The sequence below is a fragment of the Dreissena polymorpha genome, chromosome 15 (genome assembly GCF_020536995.1).
Source record: "Dreissena polymorpha isolate Duluth1 chromosome 15, UMN_Dpol_1.0, whole genome shotgun sequence".
NCBI classification, from domain to species: domain Eukaryota; kingdom Metazoa; phylum Mollusca; class Bivalvia; order Myida; family Dreissenidae; genus Dreissena; species Dreissena polymorpha.
In genome coordinates, this window is record NC_068369.1 from 40,362,008 (window position 1) to 40,379,680 (window position 17,673).

General features: G+C 43.0%; 1 protein-coding gene across 4 annotated transcripts in view; it reads right to left on the reverse strand.

Annotated features, from left to right (window-relative positions):
- Positions 1 to 17,673, reverse strand: part of LOC127859820 (proprotein convertase subtilisin/kexin type 7-like) — a 39,314-nt gene that overhangs the window by 12,056 nt on the left and 9,585 nt on the right. For 2 of the 4 annotated variants that reach the window (XM_052397323.1, XM_052397324.1), the window contains exons 6-10: positions 17,317 to 17,407; positions 15,606 to 15,660; positions 12,941 to 13,079; positions 12,058 to 12,161; positions 11,068 to 11,244 (exon numbers count right to left, since the gene is read on the reverse strand). In XM_052397323.1, coding sequence (XP_052253283.1) covers positions 11,068 to 11,244; positions 12,058 to 12,161; positions 12,941 to 13,079; positions 15,606 to 15,660; positions 17,317 to 17,407 — 566 coding nt within the window. Of the gene's footprint in view, positions 1 to 3,751; positions 3,795 to 4,223; positions 4,257 to 11,067; positions 11,245 to 12,057; positions 12,162 to 12,940; positions 13,080 to 15,605; positions 15,661 to 17,316; positions 17,408 to 17,673 lie in introns of all 4 variants that reach the window. The other 2 variants (XM_052397326.1, XM_052397325.1) reach the window with 2 other exon arrangements.

The window sequence follows — 17,673 nt, forward strand, 5'->3', positions numbered from 1 at the left end:
TACTGTACGTCCCTCCACGTGAGAAATGGTTTACCCTGAGAGCTGTCAGTATAATGATGTACTGTACATCCCTCCACGTGAGAAATGGCTTACCCCGAGAGCTGTCAGTATGATGATGTACTGTACATCCCTCCACGTGAGAAATGGCTTACCCTGAGAGCTGTCAGTATGATGATGTACTGTACATCCCTCCACGTGAGAAATGGCTTACCCTGAGAGCTGTCAGTATAATGATGTACTGTACATTCCTCCACGTGAGAAATGGCTTACCCTGAGAGCTGTCAGTATAATGATGTACTGTACATCCCTCCACGTGAGAAATGGTTTACCCTGAGAGCTGTCAGTATAATGATGTACTGTACGTCCCTCCACGTGAGAAATGGCTTACCCTGAGAGCTGTCAGTATAATGATGTACTGTACATCCCTCCACGTGAGAAATGGCTTACCCTGAGAGCTGTCAGTATAATGATGTACTGTACGTCCCTCCACGTGAGAAATGGCTTACCCTGAGAGCTGTCAGTATAATGATGTACTGTACATCCCTCCACGTGAGAAATGGTTTACCCTGAGAGCTGTCAGTATAATGATGTACTGTACGTCCCTCCACGTGAGAAATGGCATACCCTGAGAGCTGTCAGTATGATGATGTACTGTGCATCCCTCCACGTGAGAAATGGTTTACCCTGAGGGCTGTAAGTATGATGATGTACTGTACGTCCCTCCACGTGAGAAATGGCTTACCCTGAGAGCTGTTAGTATGATGATGTAATGTACATCCCTCCACGTGAGAAATGGTTTACCCTGAGAGCTGTCAGTATAATGATGTACTGTACGTCCCTCCACGTGAGAAATGGCATACCCTGAGAGCTGTCAGTATGATGATGTACTGTACATCCCTCCACGTGAGAAATGGCTTACCCTGAGAGCTGTTAGTATGATGATGTAATGTACATCCCTCCACGTGAGAAATGGCTTACCCTGAGAGCTGTCAGTATAATGATGTACTGTACATCCCTCCACGTGAGAAATGGCTTACCCTGAGAGCTGTCAGTATGATGACTTACTGTACGTCCCTCCACGTGAGAAATGGCTTACCCTGAGAGCTGTAAGTATAATGATGTACTGTACATCCCTCCACGTGAGAAAGGACTTACCCTGAGAGCTGTAAGTATGATGATGTACTGTACGTCTCTCCACGTGAGAAATGGCTTACCCTGAGAGCTGTCAGTATAATGATGTACTGTACGTCCCTCCACATGAGAAATGGTTTACCCTGAGAGCTGTCAGTATAATGATGTACTGTACATCCCTCCACGTGAGAAATGGCTTACCCTGAGAGCTGTCAGTATGATGATGTACGGTACATCCCTCCACGTGAGAAATGGCTTTCCCTGAAAGCTGTCAGTATAATGATGTACTGTACGTCCCTCCACGTGAGAAATGGCATACCCTGAGAGCTGTCAGTATGATGATGTACTGTCCATCCCTCCACGTGAGAAATGGCTTACCCTGAGAGCTGTAAGTATGATGATGTACTGTACGTCCCTCCACGTGAGAAATGGCTTACCCTGAGAGCTGTCAGTATAATGATGTACTGTACGTCCCTCCACGTGAGAAATGGCCTACCCTGAGAGCTGTCAGTATGATGATGTACTGTACGTCCCTCCACGTGAGAAATGGCTTACCCTGAGAGCTGTAAGTATGATGATGTACTGTACGTCCCTCCATGTGAGAAATGGCCTACCCTGAGAGCTGTAAGTATGATGATGTACTGTACGTCCCTCCACGTGAGAAATGACTTACCATGAGAGCTGTAAGTATGATGATGTACTGTACATCCCTCCACGTGAGAAATGGCTTACCCTGAGAGCTGTAAGTATGATGATGTACTGTACATCCCTCCACGTGAGAAATGGCTTACCCTGAGAGCTGTCAGTATGATGATGTACTGTGCATCCCTCGTGAGAAATGGCTTACCCTGAGAGCTATAAGTAAAATGATGTACTGTACATCCCTCCACGTGAGAAATGACTTACCCTGAGAGCTGTAAGTATGATGATGTACTGTACATCCCTCCACGTGAGAAATGGCTTACCCTGAGAGCTGTCAGTACAATGATGAACTGTACATCCCTCCACGTGAGAAATGGTTTGCCCTGAGAGCTGTCAGTAAAGGATGTACTGTACGTCCCTCCACGTGATAAATGGTTTACCCTGAGAGCTGTAAGTATAATGATGTACTGTACATCCCTCTACGTGAGAAATGGCTTACCCTGAGAGCTGTTAGTATGATGATTTAATGTACATCCCTCCACGTGAGAAATGGCTTACCCTGAGAGCTGTCAGTATGATGATGTACTGTGCATCCCTCGTGAGAAATGGCTTACCCTGAGAGCTATAAGTAAAATGATGTACTGTACATCCCTCCACGTGAGAAATGGTTTGCCCTGAGAGCTGTCAGTATAAGGATGTACTGTACGTCCCTCCACGTGATAAATGGTTTACCCTGAGAGCTGTAAGTATAATGATGTACTGTACATCCCTCTACGTGAGAAATGGCTTACCCTGAGAGCTTTCAGTTTCAATATGATGATGTACTGTACGTCCCTCCACGTGAGAAATGGCTTACCCTGAGAGCTGTTAGTATAATGATGTACTGTACATTCCTCCACGTGAGAAATGGCTTACCCTAAGAGCTGTAAGTATAATGATGTACTGTACATCCCTCCACGTGAAAAATGGTTTACCCTGAGAGCTGTCAGTATGATGATGTACTGTACATCCCTCCACGTGAGAAATGGCTTACCCTGAGAACTGTAAGTATAATGATGTACTGTACATCCCTCCACAGTGAGAAATGTCTTACCCTAAAAGCTGTCAGTATGATGATGTACTGTATATCCCTCCACATGAGAAATGGCTTACCCTGAGAGCTGTCAGTATGATGATGTACTGTACATCCCTCCACGTGAGAAATGGCTTACCCTGAGAGCTGTCAGTATAATGATGTACTGTACATCCCTCTACATGAGAAATGGCTTACCCTGAGAGCTGTCAGTATGATGATGTAATGTACATCCCTCCACGTGAGAAATGGCTTACCCTGAGAGCTGTAAGTATGATGACTTACTGTACGTCCCTCCACGTGAGAAATGGCTTACCCTGAGAGCTGTCAGTATGATGATGTACTGTACATCCCTCCACGTGAGAAATGGCTTACCCTGAGAGCTGTAAGTATGATGATGTACTGTACATCTCTCCATGTGAGAAATGGCTTACCCTGAGAGCTGCTAGTATGATGATGTACTGTACGTCCCTCCACGTGAGAAATGGCTTACCCTGAGAGCTGTCAGTATAATGATGTACTGTACGTCCCTCCACGTGAGAAATGGCTTACCCTGAGAGCTGTAAGTATAATGATGTTTTGTGCATCCCATCATGTGAGAAATGGCTTACCCTGAGAGCTGTAAGTATAATGATGTACTGTACATCCCTCCACGTGAGAAATGACTTTTCCTGAGAGCTGTAAGTATAATGATGTACTGTACATCCCTCCACGTGAGAAATGGCTTATCCTGAGAGCTGTAAGTATAATGATGTACTGTACGTCCCTCCAGGTGAGAAATTGCTTACCCTGGGAGCTGTAAGTATAATGATGTATTGTACGTCCCTCCACATGAGAAATGGCTTACCCCGAGAGCTGTAAGTATAATGATGTATTGTACGTCCCTCCACGTGAGAAATGGCTTACCCTGAGAGCTGTCAGTATGATGATGTACTGTACATCCCTCCACCTGAGAAATGGCTTACCCTGAGAGCTGTCAGTATAATGATGTACTGTACATCCCTCCACGTGAGAAATGGCTTACCCTGAGAGCTGTCAGTATGATGATGTACTGTACATCCCTCCACGTGAGAAATGGCTTACCCTGAGAGCTGTCAGTATGATGATGTACTGTACATCCCTCCACGTGAGAAATGGCTTACCCTGAGAGCTGTTAGTATAATGATGTACTGTACATCCCTCCACGTGAGAAATGGTTTACCCTGAGAGCTGTAAGTATAATGATGTACTGTACATCCCTCCACGTGAGAAATGGCATACCCTGAGAGCTGTAAGTATGATGATGTACTGTACATCTCTCCACGTGAGAAATGGTTTACTTTGAAAGCTGTAAGTATGATGATGTACTGTACGTCCCTCCACGTGAGAAATGGCTTACCCTGAGAGCTGTCAGTATAATGATGTACTGTACCTCCCTCCACGTGAGAAATGGCTTACCCTGAGAGCTGTCAGCATGATGATGTAATGTACGTCCCTGCACGTGAGAAATGGCTTACCCTGAGAGCTGTCAGTATAATGATGTACTGTACATCCCTCCAGGTGAGAAATGGTTTACCCTTAGAGCTGTCAGTATGATGATGTACTGTACGTCCCTGCACGTGAGAAATGGCTTACCCTGAGAGCTGTCAGTATAATGATGTACTGTACATCCCTCCACGTGAGAAATGGCTTATCCTGAGAGCTGTAAGTATAATGATGTACTGTACATCCTTCCAGGTGAGAAATTGCTTACCCTGGGAGCTGTAAGTATAATGATGTATTGTACGTCCCTCCACATGAGAAATGGCTTACCCCGAGAGCTGTTAGTATAATGATGTACTGTACATCCCTCCACCTGAGAAATGGCTTACCCTGAGAGCTGTAAGTATGATGATGTACTGTACATCTCTCCACGTGAGAAATGGCTTACCCTGAGAGCTGTCAGTATAATGATGTACTGTACGTCCCTCCACGTGAGAAATGGCTTACCCTGAGAGCTGTCAGCATGATGATGTACTGTACGTCCCTGCACGTGAGAAATGGCTTACCCTGAGAGCTGTCAGTATAATGATGTACTGTACGTCCCTCCACGTGAGAAATGGCTTACCCTGAGAGCTGTCAGCATGATGATGTACTGTACGTCCCTCCACGTGAGAAATGGCTTACCCTGAGAGCTGTCCGTATGATGATGTACTGTACGTCTCTCCACGTGAGAAATGGTTTACTTTGAAAGCTGTAAGTATGATGATGTACTGTACGTCCCTCCACGTGAGAAATGGCTTACCCTGAGAGCTGTCAGTATAATGATGTACTGTACGTCCCTCCACGTGAGAAATGGCTTACCCTGAGAGCTGTCAGCATGATGATGTACTGTACGTCCCTGCACGTGAGAAATGGCTTACCCTGAGAGCTGTCAGTATAATGATGTACTGTACATCCCTCCACGTGAGAAATGGTTTACCCTTAGAGCTGTCAGTATGATGATGTACTGTACGTCCCTGCACGTGAGAAATGGCTTACCCTGAGAGCTGTCAGTATAATGATGTACTGTACATCCCTCCACGTGAGAAATGGTTTACCCTTAGAGCTGTCAGTATGATGATGTACTGTACGTCCCTGCACGTGAGAAATGACTTACCCTGAGAGCTGTCAGTATAATGATGTACTGTACATCCCTCCACGTGAGAAATGGCTTACCCTGAGAGCTGTAAGTATGATGATGTAATGTACATCCCTCCACGTGAGAAATGGCTTACCCTGAGAGCTGTCAGTATAATGATGTACTGTACGTCCCTCCACGTGAGAAATGGCCTACCCTGAGAGCTGTAAGTATGATGATGTACTGTACGTCCCTCCACGTGAGAAATGGCTTACCCTGAGAGCTGTCAGTATAATGATGTACTGTACATCCCTCCACGTGAGAAATGGCTTACCCTGAGAGCTGTCAGTATAATGATGTACTGTACGTCCCTCCATGAGAGAAATGGCTTACCCTGAGAGCTGTAAGTATGATGATGTACTGTACGTCCCTCCATGTGAGAAATGGCTTACCCTGAGAGCTGTAAGTATAATGATGTACTGTACATCCCTCCACGTGAGAAATGGTTTACCCTGAGAGCTGTAAGTATGATGATGTACTGTACATCCCTCCACGTGAGAAATGGTTTACCCTGAGAGCTGTCAGTATGATGATGTACTGTACATCCCTCCACGTGAGAAATGGCTTACCCTGAGAGCTGTAAGTATGATGATGTACTGTACATCCCTCCACGTGAGAAATGGCTTACCCTGAGAGATGTCAGTATAATTATGTACTGTACATCCCTCCACGTGAGAAATGGCTTACCCTGAGAGCTGTCAGTATGATGATGTACTGTACATCCCTCCACGTGAAAAATGGTTTACCCTGAGAGCTGTTAGTATGATGATGTACTGTACATCCCTCCACGTGAGAAATGGCTTACCCTGAGAGCTGTCAGTATGATGATGTACTGTACATCCCTCCACGTGAGAAATGGCTTACCCTGAGAGCTGTCAGTATGATGATGTACTGTACATCCCTCCACGTGAAAAATGGTTTACCCTGAGCGCTGTTAGTATGATGATGTACTGTACATCCCTCCACGTGAGAAATGGCTTACCCTGAGAGCTGTCAGTATGATGATGTACTGTACGTCCCTGCACGTGAGAAATGGCTTACCCTGAGAGCTGTCAGTATAATGATGTACTGTACATCCCTCCACGTGAGAAATGGTTTACCCTTAGAGCTGTCAGTATGATGATGTACTGTACGTCCCTGCACGTGAGAAATGGCTTACCCTGAGAGCTGTCAGTATAATGATGTACTGTACATCCCTCCACGTGAGAAATGGCTTACCCTGAGAGCTGTAAGTATGATGATGTACTGTAAGTCCCTCCACGTGAGAAATGGTTTACCCTGAGAGCTGTCAGTATAATGATGTACTGTACATCCCTCCACGTGAGAAATGGTTTACCCTGAGAGCTGTCAGTATAATGATGTACTGTACATCCCTCCACGTGAGAAATGGTTTACCCTGAGAGCTGTCAGTATAATGATGTACTGTACATCCCTCCACGTGAGAAATGGCTTACCCTGAGAGCTGTAAGTATAATGATGTACTGTACGTCCCTCCATGTGAGAAATGGCTTACCCTGAGAGCTGTAAGTATGATGATGTACTGTACATCCCTCCATGTGAGAAATGGCTTACCCTGAGAGCTGTAAGTATGATGATGTACTGTACGTCCCTCCATGAGAGAAATGGCATACCCTGAGAGCTGTCAGTATAATGATGTACTGTACGTCCCTCCATGTGAGAAATGGCTTACCCTGAGAGCTGTAAGTATGATGATGTACTGTACGTCCCTCCATGTGAGAAATGGCTTACCCTGAGAGCTGTAAGTATAATGATGTACTGTACATCCCTCCACGTGAGAAATGGTTTACCCTGAGAGCTGTAAGTATGATGATGTACTGTACATCCCTCCATGTGAGAAATGGTTTACCCTGAGAGCTGTCAGTATGATGATGTACTGTACATCCCTCCACGTGAGAAATGGCTTACCCTGAGAGCTGTAAGTATGATGATGTACTGTACATCCCTCCACGTGAGAAATGGCTTACCCTGAGAGATGTCAGTATAATGATGTACTGTACATCCCTCCACGTGAGAAATGGCTTACCCTGAGAGCTGTCAGTATGATGATGTACTGTACATCCCTCCACGTGAAAAATGGTTTACCCTGAGAGCTGTTAGTATGATGATGTACTGTACATCCCTCCACGTGAGAAATGGCTTACCCTGAGAGCTGTCGGTATGATGATGTACTGTACGTCTCTCCACGTGAGAAATGGCTTACCCTGAGAGCTGTCAGTATGATGATGTACTGTACATCCCTCCATGTGAGAAATGGTTTACTTTGAGAGCTGTAAGTATGATGATGTACTGTACGTCCCTCCACGTGAGAAATGGCTTACCCTGAGAGCTGTTAGTATAATGATGTACTGTACCTCCCTCCACGTGAGAAATGGCTTACCCTGAGAGCTGTCAGTATAATGATGTACTGTACGTCCCTCTATGTGAGAAATGGCTTACCCTGAGAGCTGTCAGTATGATGATGTACTGTACATCCCTCCACGTGAGAAATGGCTTACCCTGAGAGCTGTCAGTATGATGATGTACTGTACATCCCTCCACGTGAAAAATGGTTTACCCTGAGAGCTGTTAGTATGATGATGTACTGTACATCCCTCCACGTGAGAAATGGCTTACCCTGAGAGCTGTAAGTATGATGATGTACTGTACGTCCCTCCACGTGAGAAATGGCTCACCCTGAGAACTGTCAGTATGATGATGTACTGTACATCCCTCCACGTGAGAAATGGCTTACCCTGAGAGCTGTTAGTATAATGATGTACTGTACATCCCTCTACCTGAGAAATGGCTTACCCTGAGAGCTGTCAGTATAATGATGCACTGTACATCCCTCCACGTGAGAAATGGTTTACCCTGAGAGCTGTCAGTATGATGATGTACTGTACTTCCCTCCACGTGAGAAATGGTTTACTTTAAGAGCTGTAAGTATGATGATGTACTGTACGTCCCTCCATGTGAGACATGGCTTACCCTGAGAGCTGTCAGTATGATGATGTACTGTACTTCCCTCCACGTGAGAAATGGCTTACCCTGAGAGCTGTCAGTATGATGATGTACTGTACATCCCTCCATTTGAGAAATGGTTTACCCTGAGAGCTGTAAGTATGATGATGTACTGTACATCCCTCCACGTGAGAAATGGCTTACCCTGAGAGCTGTTAGTATGATGATGTACTGTACGTCCCTCCATGTGAGACATGGCTTACCCTGAGAGCTGTCAGTATGATGATGTACTGTACATCCCTCCACGTGAGAAATGGCTTGCCCTGAGAGCTGTAAGTATGATGATGTACTGTACGTCCCTCCACGTGAGAAATGGCTTACCCTGAGAGCTGTCAGTATGATGATGTACTGTACGTCCCTCCATGAGAGAAATGGCTTTCCCTGAGAGCTGTAAGTATGATGATGTACTGTACGTCCCTCCACGTGAGAAATGGTTTACTTTGAGAGCTGTAAGTATGATGATGTACTGTACATCCCTCCACGTGAGAAATGGCTTATCCTGAGAGCTGTAAGTATGATGATGTACTGTACGTCCCTCCACGTGAGAAATGGCTTACCCTGAGAGCTGTCAGTATGATGATGTACTGTGCATCCCTCCACGTGAGAAATGGCTTACCCTGAGAGCTGTCAGTATAATGATGTACTGTACGTCCCTCCACGTGAGAAATGGCTTACCCTGAGAGCTGTAAGTATGATGATGTACTGTACGTCCCTCCATGTGAGAAATGGCTTACCCTGAGAGCTGTAAGTATGATGATGTACTGTACGTCCCTCCATGTGAGAAATGGCCTACCCTGAGAGCTGTCAGTATGATGATGTACTGTACATCCCTCCACGTGAGAAATGGCTTACCCTGAGAGCTGTCAGTATGATGATGTACTGTACGTCCCTGCACGTGAGAAATGGCTTACCCTGAGAGCTGTCAGTATAATGATGTACTGTACATCCCTCCACGTGAGAAATGGTTTACCCTTAGAGCTGTCAGTATGATGATGTACTGTACGTCCCTGCACGTGAGAAATGGCTTACCCTGAGAGCTGTCAGTATAATGATGTACTGTACATCCCTCCACGTGAGAAATGGCTTACCCTGAGAGCTGTAAGTATGATGATGTACTGTACGTCCCTCCATGTGAGAAATGGCTTACCCTGAGAGCTGTAAGTATAATGATGTACTGTACATCCCTCCACGTGAGAAATGGCTTACCCTGAGAGCTGTAAGTATAATGATGTACTGTACATCCCTCCACGTGAGAAATGGTTTACCCTGAGAGCTGTAAGTATGATGATGTACTGTACGTCCCTCCACGTGAGAAATGGTTTACCCTGAGAGCTGTCAGTATGATGATGTACTGTACATCCATCCACGTGAGAAATGGCTTACCCTGAGAGCTGTAAGTATGATGATGTACTGTACATCCCTCCACGTGAGAAATGGCTTACCCTGAGTGATGTCAGTATAATGATGTACTGTACATCCCTCCATGTGAGAAATGGCTTACCCTGAGAGCTGTAAGTATGATGATGTATTGTACATCCCTCCACGTGAGAAATGGCTTACCCTGAGAGCTGTCAGTATGATGATGTACTGTACATCCCTCCATTTGAGAAATGGTTTACCCTGAGAGCTGTAAGTATAATGATGTACTGTACATCCCTCCACGTGAGAAATGGCTTACCCTGAGAGCTGTAAGTATGATGATGTACTGTACATCCCTCCACGTGAGAAATGGCTCACCCTGAGAACTGTCAGTATGATGATGTACTGTACATCCCTCCACGTGAGAAATGGCTTACCCTGAGAGCTGTTAGTATAATGATGTACTGTACATCCCTCTACCTGAGAAATGGCTTACCCTGAGAGCTGTCAGTATAATGATGCACTGTACATCCCTCCACGTGAGAAATGGTTTACCCTGAGAGCTGTCAGTATGATGATGTACTGTACTTCCCTCCACGTGAGAAATGGTTTACCCTGAGAGCTGTCAGTATGATGATGTACTGTACGTCCCTCCATGTGAGAAATGGCCTACCCTGAGAGCTGTAAGTATGATGATGTACTGTACCTCCCTCCACGTGAGAAATGGCTTACCCTGAGAGCTGTCAGTATGATGATGTACTGTACATCCCTCCACGTGAGAAATGGCTTACCCTGAGAGCTGTAAGTATGATGATGTACTGTACGTCCCTCCATGTGAGAAATGGCTTACCCTGAGAGCTGTAAGTATGATGATGTACTGTACGTCCCTCCACGTGAGAAATGGCTTACCCTGAGAGCTGTCAGTATAATGATGTACTGTACATCCCTCCACGTGAGAAATGGCTTACCCTGAGAGCTGTAAGTATGATGATGTACTGTACGTCCCTCCATGTGAGAAATGGCCTACCCTGAGAGCTGTCAGTATGATGATGTACTGTACGTCCCTCCACGTGAGAAATGGCTTACCCTGAGAGCTGTAAGTATAATGATGTACTGTACATCCCTCCACGTGAGCAATGGCTTATCCTGAGAGCTGTAAGTATAATGATGTACTGTACGTCCCTCCACGTGAGAAATGGCTTACCCTGAGAGCTGTCAGTATGATGATGTACTGTACGTCCCTCCACGTGAGACATGGCTGCACCTCCAACATGAGAGCCACGAGGCCGGCCGCTATTGGTGCAGCTGCACTGGTGCCTGTGTGATGGAGGGTGCAGCCTGTACGGTCAGCCGCAGCCCCTGAAGTCCAGTCCGTGGTTACCTGGCAACCAGCAGCAGTATTACTGAGATATGAAATTTAGCTAATGGTTGGAGCTTATGTATTTCAGCTTGAATGTTATACAATTTAAAAGGCTAATTGAGATATTTATTCAATAATATAGAAAAACACTTTCCACAATTAGGCATTGAACTGTGTCATCAAAAGAAACCAAATCCATTACAGCTATAATTTTTGCTTTTAGCTAATAGGACATTTACAAACAAGTAATTCTGCATTTTCATTGGTCAAACTTCAAATTTACAATTTTCAAATACTCATATTCTTCGTTTGATAAAAAGCTCATCAAATACATACATTTATTGACATATTATTGTTTTGAAAAAAATAATAGTATTTTACACAAAGTAAAACGGTTTCCACACAACATAGCATGCTATTGTACAACGCACATCCTATTAATGCATATCAGCCTCTTTCTGGAAATAGGGGCTTAATGCATGTGCATCAAGTGTTGTCCCAGATTAGCTGGTGAAGCCTGCACAGGCTAATCAGGGACACTTTTGGCTTTTATGATATTTTAAGATAAATGGAATTCCCTTCTTAACAATCCGCATCAGACAGAAAGTATTGTTCCAGATTAGCCTGTGTGGACTGCACAGGCTAATCTGGGATGAGACTTTACGCTCATGCATGAATCTCAGCTTTCTGAAAGCGCAGCTCGAATTAAATCTTGATTTCTTACAATATCTCTGTTAGATCCACCACTTGCACTGCTGAATGTGACAGTGATTTCTTACAATATCTCTGTTAGATCCACCACTTGCACTGCTGAATGTGACAGTGATTTCTTACAATATCTCTGTTAGATCCACCACTTGCACTGCTGAATGTGACAGCCAGCATGGAGGCGCATTCCTCTGCATAATACGGCATATGACCAGTCTCGTCTACAGCACCTGTTGAGATTTATATGCAATTGAGCCTCATTTTGGGAAAAAAGGGCCCCATGAATTTGCCTGCAGTTTGCAGAGTCTTATCAGTGACAACACTTTCCGCCTTAATTAGATTTTCGTTTATAAGGAACTTCCTTTAAACCCAAAATCCAATAAAAGCTGAAAGTGTTGTCCCTGGGTCACAAGCCTAGTTTTCCCTGAATGTGGCTCAATTTTTAACAGGCCTTTCCCTAGGATTTCATTGCTTTACATTTACATTGGTTTTTATTTCTCCTTTTTTGTAAATCTCCTTCATTAATGACACTACTTACACAACTTTAATGCCAAAACAAGTACATAAAGATATGAATGAGATTTCTAGAGGTATAAGTACGTGTGTGCCCTTACACTGCTGGGCCCTTGGGAAAAGCTTATAAGCAACATATTTGCTATAGTTTTTTAATAAAAGCATGTTATAACAAACACATTAACAGAAGAGGCACTTTACATATTAATCATATTCATGCTGCAATATTATTGAATCAAAATACTTGCAAATATGTGATTAGCCATTAAGCCATTTAATAGTAATTCGAGTAAGCAGAATATTTGTGGTATTATTTCATCTTAAAAATTTATAAGAAGTGTAAACTATTTGCGGAAAAACAACAGCCTGTCAATTCAAATTGATCTAATAATATCAAAATCAATGAACAAAATTCAGATAAAAAATGTTTACTTCTTAAAACTGTTTTCTAGAGACAATCAATAAACTGAACAAAGGAAAATGTATGTACTCTTACCTATTGTGACGGTGTACAGTGAGTTTGCGTATCCATCATAGTTACAGTTGTCCCCTTCATGGCCCCCGTTGCCGCTAGCAACCACGTAAATGCTGCCGTAACCATGACGACCAAAGTCAATGCCCTTCTTCATAGCAGCCTTTCAAAATTAGAATAACAAAACAACAATTCATCATGTTTATGTTATCAGTGAGATAATGTGTCATATTGATTTGTTTAATAGTATTACCAAAAAATACAGACACTGTCAGTTGCAATAGTTAGTTATCAAGGAATGCTTAAATATACAATGAATATGATTTTATTTTATTTTTTAAATCATTAAGAAAACAAGAGATGTGTTTGTCAGAAACACAAAGCCCCCTAATGCGCAGCTTTTTTTTTACCTTTGACCTTGACCTTTCACCGCTCAAAATGTGCAGCTCCATGAGATACACATGCATGCCAAATATCAAGTTGCTGTGTTCAGTATTTTAAAAGTTATTGCAAAACTTTATTGTAAGGTTAAAGTTTTGGGACAGAATTACAGAATGACGGAATGACAGACAGGCAAAAAACAATATGCCCCTGAGCATCGCTCCGGGGGCATGAAAAGTTATGAAAATTTAAGTTTTTTATTTTTTGACCTTTGTCCTTGAAGGTTGACCTTGACCTTTCACCACTGAAAATGTGCAGCTCCACGAGAAGTAAGTATGGAGAAATGAATTTTTTTTTAATTTTATTTTTGACCTTTGACCTTGAAGGATGACATTGACCTTGACCTTTCACCACTCAAAATCTGCAGCTCCACGAGATACACATGCATGCCAAATATTAAGTGTTCAATATTAAAAAAGTTATGAAAATTTATGTTTATTGTATTTTGACCTTTGACCTTGAAGGTTGACCATGACCTTTCACCACTCAAAATGTACAGCTCCATAAGAAAAAAGTAAGAGATTGAATGGAGAAATGTTTTTTTTTTTTTTTTTACCTTTGACCTTGAAGGATGACCTTGACCTTTCACCACTCAAAATGTGCAGCTCAATGAGATACACATGCTTGCCAAATATGAAGTTGATGTGTTCAATATTAAAAAAGTTATGATAAAACTTTAATGAAGGTTTAAGTTTTAGGAAAGAACAAGAGATGTGTTTGTCAGAAACACAATGCCCCCTATTGCGCCGCTTTGAAGCCATAAATTTAACCTTTCACCTTGAAGGATGACCTTGACCTTTTACCACTCAAAACATGCAGCTCCAAGAGATACACATGCATGCCAAATATCAAGTTGCTATCTTCAATATTAACAAAGTTATGACCAAACATTAACAAAGATTAAAGTTTTAGGAAAGAAAAATACAATTATATTTGACCTTTGACCTTGAAGGATGACTTTGAACTTGAGTTTTCACCACTCAAAATGTTCAGCTCCGTGAGATAAACATGCATGCCAAATATGAAGTTGCTATCTTCAATAATGCAAAAGTTATCAAACTTAAGCCAAGGTTAAAGTTTTGGGACACACACAATGAATGTATGAATGAATAAATGACAGACAGACAGACAGACAGGCCAAAAACAAAATATCTTTCGATCCGTGGGCATAAAAATACAATGATATTTGACCTTTGACAATGAAGGATGACCTTAACCTTTCACCACTCAAAATGAGCAGCTCCATGAGATACACGTGCATGGTAAATTATACTACTAAATATCAAGTTGATTTATTACCTGATGTCTTATATAAATGATAATTAATTATTTTTTGCTATTTCCTCGTCGAAAAAGAAATTTGCAATGTTTTAAACTGTTACCGGTGAATATCGAACTGTTGACGGGTCAACAGATCGAACTGTTGACGGGTCAACAGTTTGAACTGTTGCCTGCTGGAATAATGACGTCATTTCGTCGAAAAAATGACGTCATTTTACAGTTAAACAGTCAAAATTATTTATTTTATCTATTACTGTTGTGTGTAAATAAAAATTTAGTTTGCTGTTATTCTATGTTGGAAATTTGATCAGGTAATAAAACACTTATTTCATGGATGCTTGGTGAACAGTCTAAACTGTTGTCCCTCGGTATCAGGGCTGACATTTGGAACCGTTGCCCTCGGCCTATCGGCCTCGGGCAACAGTACCAAAGTCATCCCTTATACCTTGGGAAAAAGTTTAGACTGTTCACCGTGCATCCATGAAATAAGTCTATAATGTTCAATATAGCAAGAGTTATCAAACTTTAACCAAGGTTAAAGTTTTGGACAGACAGACAGGCAGACAGGCAGACAGGCAGGCAGGCAGGCAGGCAGGCAGGCAGGCAGGCAGGCAGGCAGGCAGGCAGGCAGGCAGGCAGGCAGGCAGGCAGGCAGGCAGGCAGGCAGGCAGGCAGGCAGGCAGGCAGGCAGGCAGGCAGGCAGGCAGGCAGGCAGGCAGACAGACAGACAGACAGACAGACAGACAGACAGACAGACAGACAGACAGACAGACAGACAGACAGACAGACAGACAGACAGACAGGATATATTAACAATATAAAAAGTTAAAACAAAACCCAAACTATTTAAATAGTAACTACTCATCAACAGCATTTTGTTCAAACATAAACTTCTTTACTTCTTAGCCAGCAGTGCTCATAATGACAGACATTGTTGGAATGAATAAGTCAACGAACATCTACATACTGCAGCTAACGTATGAGGTCCGTCGACTGTTCTTCCATCATCATCTGGACCCCAGCTGTGAAATAGAGACAGCAACAAGGAAACTTGTGATTGTCACAAACAGGACTCATACATGAAACCCTAACATGCTTTGTCAGCTTTACTCAAGGGCAAAACAATCAGGAATGTATGTATCACTGGGGATGAAAAACATGTCTTGCATGTCTATAGTTCATGGTATGGTCAATTTTAACAAGATCCTAGGCGTATGCGTTCGTGAGTTATCATCCGGAAACCATTTTACTATTTCGGGTCACAGTGACCTTAACCTTTGACCTAGTGACCTCAAAATCAATAGGGGTCATCTGCGAGTCATGATCAATCTACTTATGAAGTTTCATGATCCTAGGCGTATGCGTTCTTGAGTTATCATCTGGAAACCATTTTACTATTTCGGGTCACCGTGACCTTGACCTTTAACCTAGTGACCTCAAAATCAATAGGGGTCATTTGCGAGTCATGATCTATCTAATGATGAAGTTTCATGATCCTAGGCGTATGCGTTCTTGAGTTATCATCCGGAAACCATTTTACTATTTGGGGTCACCGTGACCTTGACCTTTGACCTAGTGACCTCAAAATCAATAGGGGTCATCTGCGAGTCATGATCAATCTACCTATGAAGTTTCATGATCCTAGGTGTATGCGTTCTTGAGTTATCATCCGGAAACCATTTTACTAATCCGGGTAATCGTGACCTTGACCTTTGACCTAGTGACCTCAAAATCTATAGGGGTCATCTGCGAGTCATGATCAATCTACCTATGAAGTTTCATGATCCTAGGCCCAAGCGTTCTTGAGTTATCATCCGGAAACCACCTGGTGGACCGACCGACCGACAGACCGACATGTGCAAAGCAATATACCCCTTCTTCTTCGAAGGGGGGCATAATAAGTTAAAATGTAATCTCCTTAGACATATGGAAGTGCTTTATCCATAAACTGATAACACTTTATACTCATATAGACGCATTTTCTAAGGTGATGTAAATATCTACAAATGCCTATTACCATCCAAATATTTAGGCTTGCAAACATATATTGACAGAATGGCAAAACATTGAGCATATATAACAGTCAAATGGTATAAACAGCTATGGACCCCACTGTGACAAGAAGGTCTTGGGCTTGATCCCTATTCAGGTTACCAACTACTGGTTTACTCAGGAAACATACTAGAAAGTTTCTTAATGTGCCTTCAAGTGTTGACATGATAAAACTTTCATCAATCTTTTAACTTATCCTTAGAGCTTCAAAACGCGCTTAAGGTGACTCACCGGACTTGATTGTTGAAGTCATAAAGCAACCAATATAAAAGTAGATGCATTGCACTGGTAAATCAAGGTTATAGATGGTACTGATGTCTCTGCTAACATTTCAATAAGTCAGGAAATGAGCAATGTTCTATGTAAACTGGGATAGATGCTGGGAGTATTAAGTGCTATCCTAGATTAACTTGTGCAGTTTGCACAGGCTAATTAGGGACGACACTATCAGCCTAAACCGGATGTTCAGGTATAAGAGACTTCCTAAGCAGGAAGTGTCATCCCTGATTAGCCTGTGCATTACGACACTTAACACACCCTAACAAGGCTCAAATAGTTTTGCCCTCAACCCTAAATATTCCTACATTTGCATTTAATGCCAAGCTGTGTACAATCCTCCTTGCTACCTGCAGCTGTATATATCGTTGATCTGGATCTTCTCTGTGAATGCCTGAGCCTCCAGACTATCAGTTAGGGGACCGTCCAGGAGCCGCATGCCTGTCAGGGGAGACAAATCATGTGTGAACTGTCAGGGGAGGCAAATCATGTGTGTACTGTCAGGGAGGCAAATCATGTGTGTACTGTCAGGGGAGGCAAATCATGTGTGTACTGTCAGGGGAGGCAAATCATGTGTGTACTGTCAGGGGAGACACACCATGAGTGAACATGGGGCTTAATGCAAGTGTGTCTAGTGTTGTCTAAGATTAGCTTGTGTAGTCTGCACAGACTAATCAGTTACAACACTTTGTGCCTAAACTGGATTT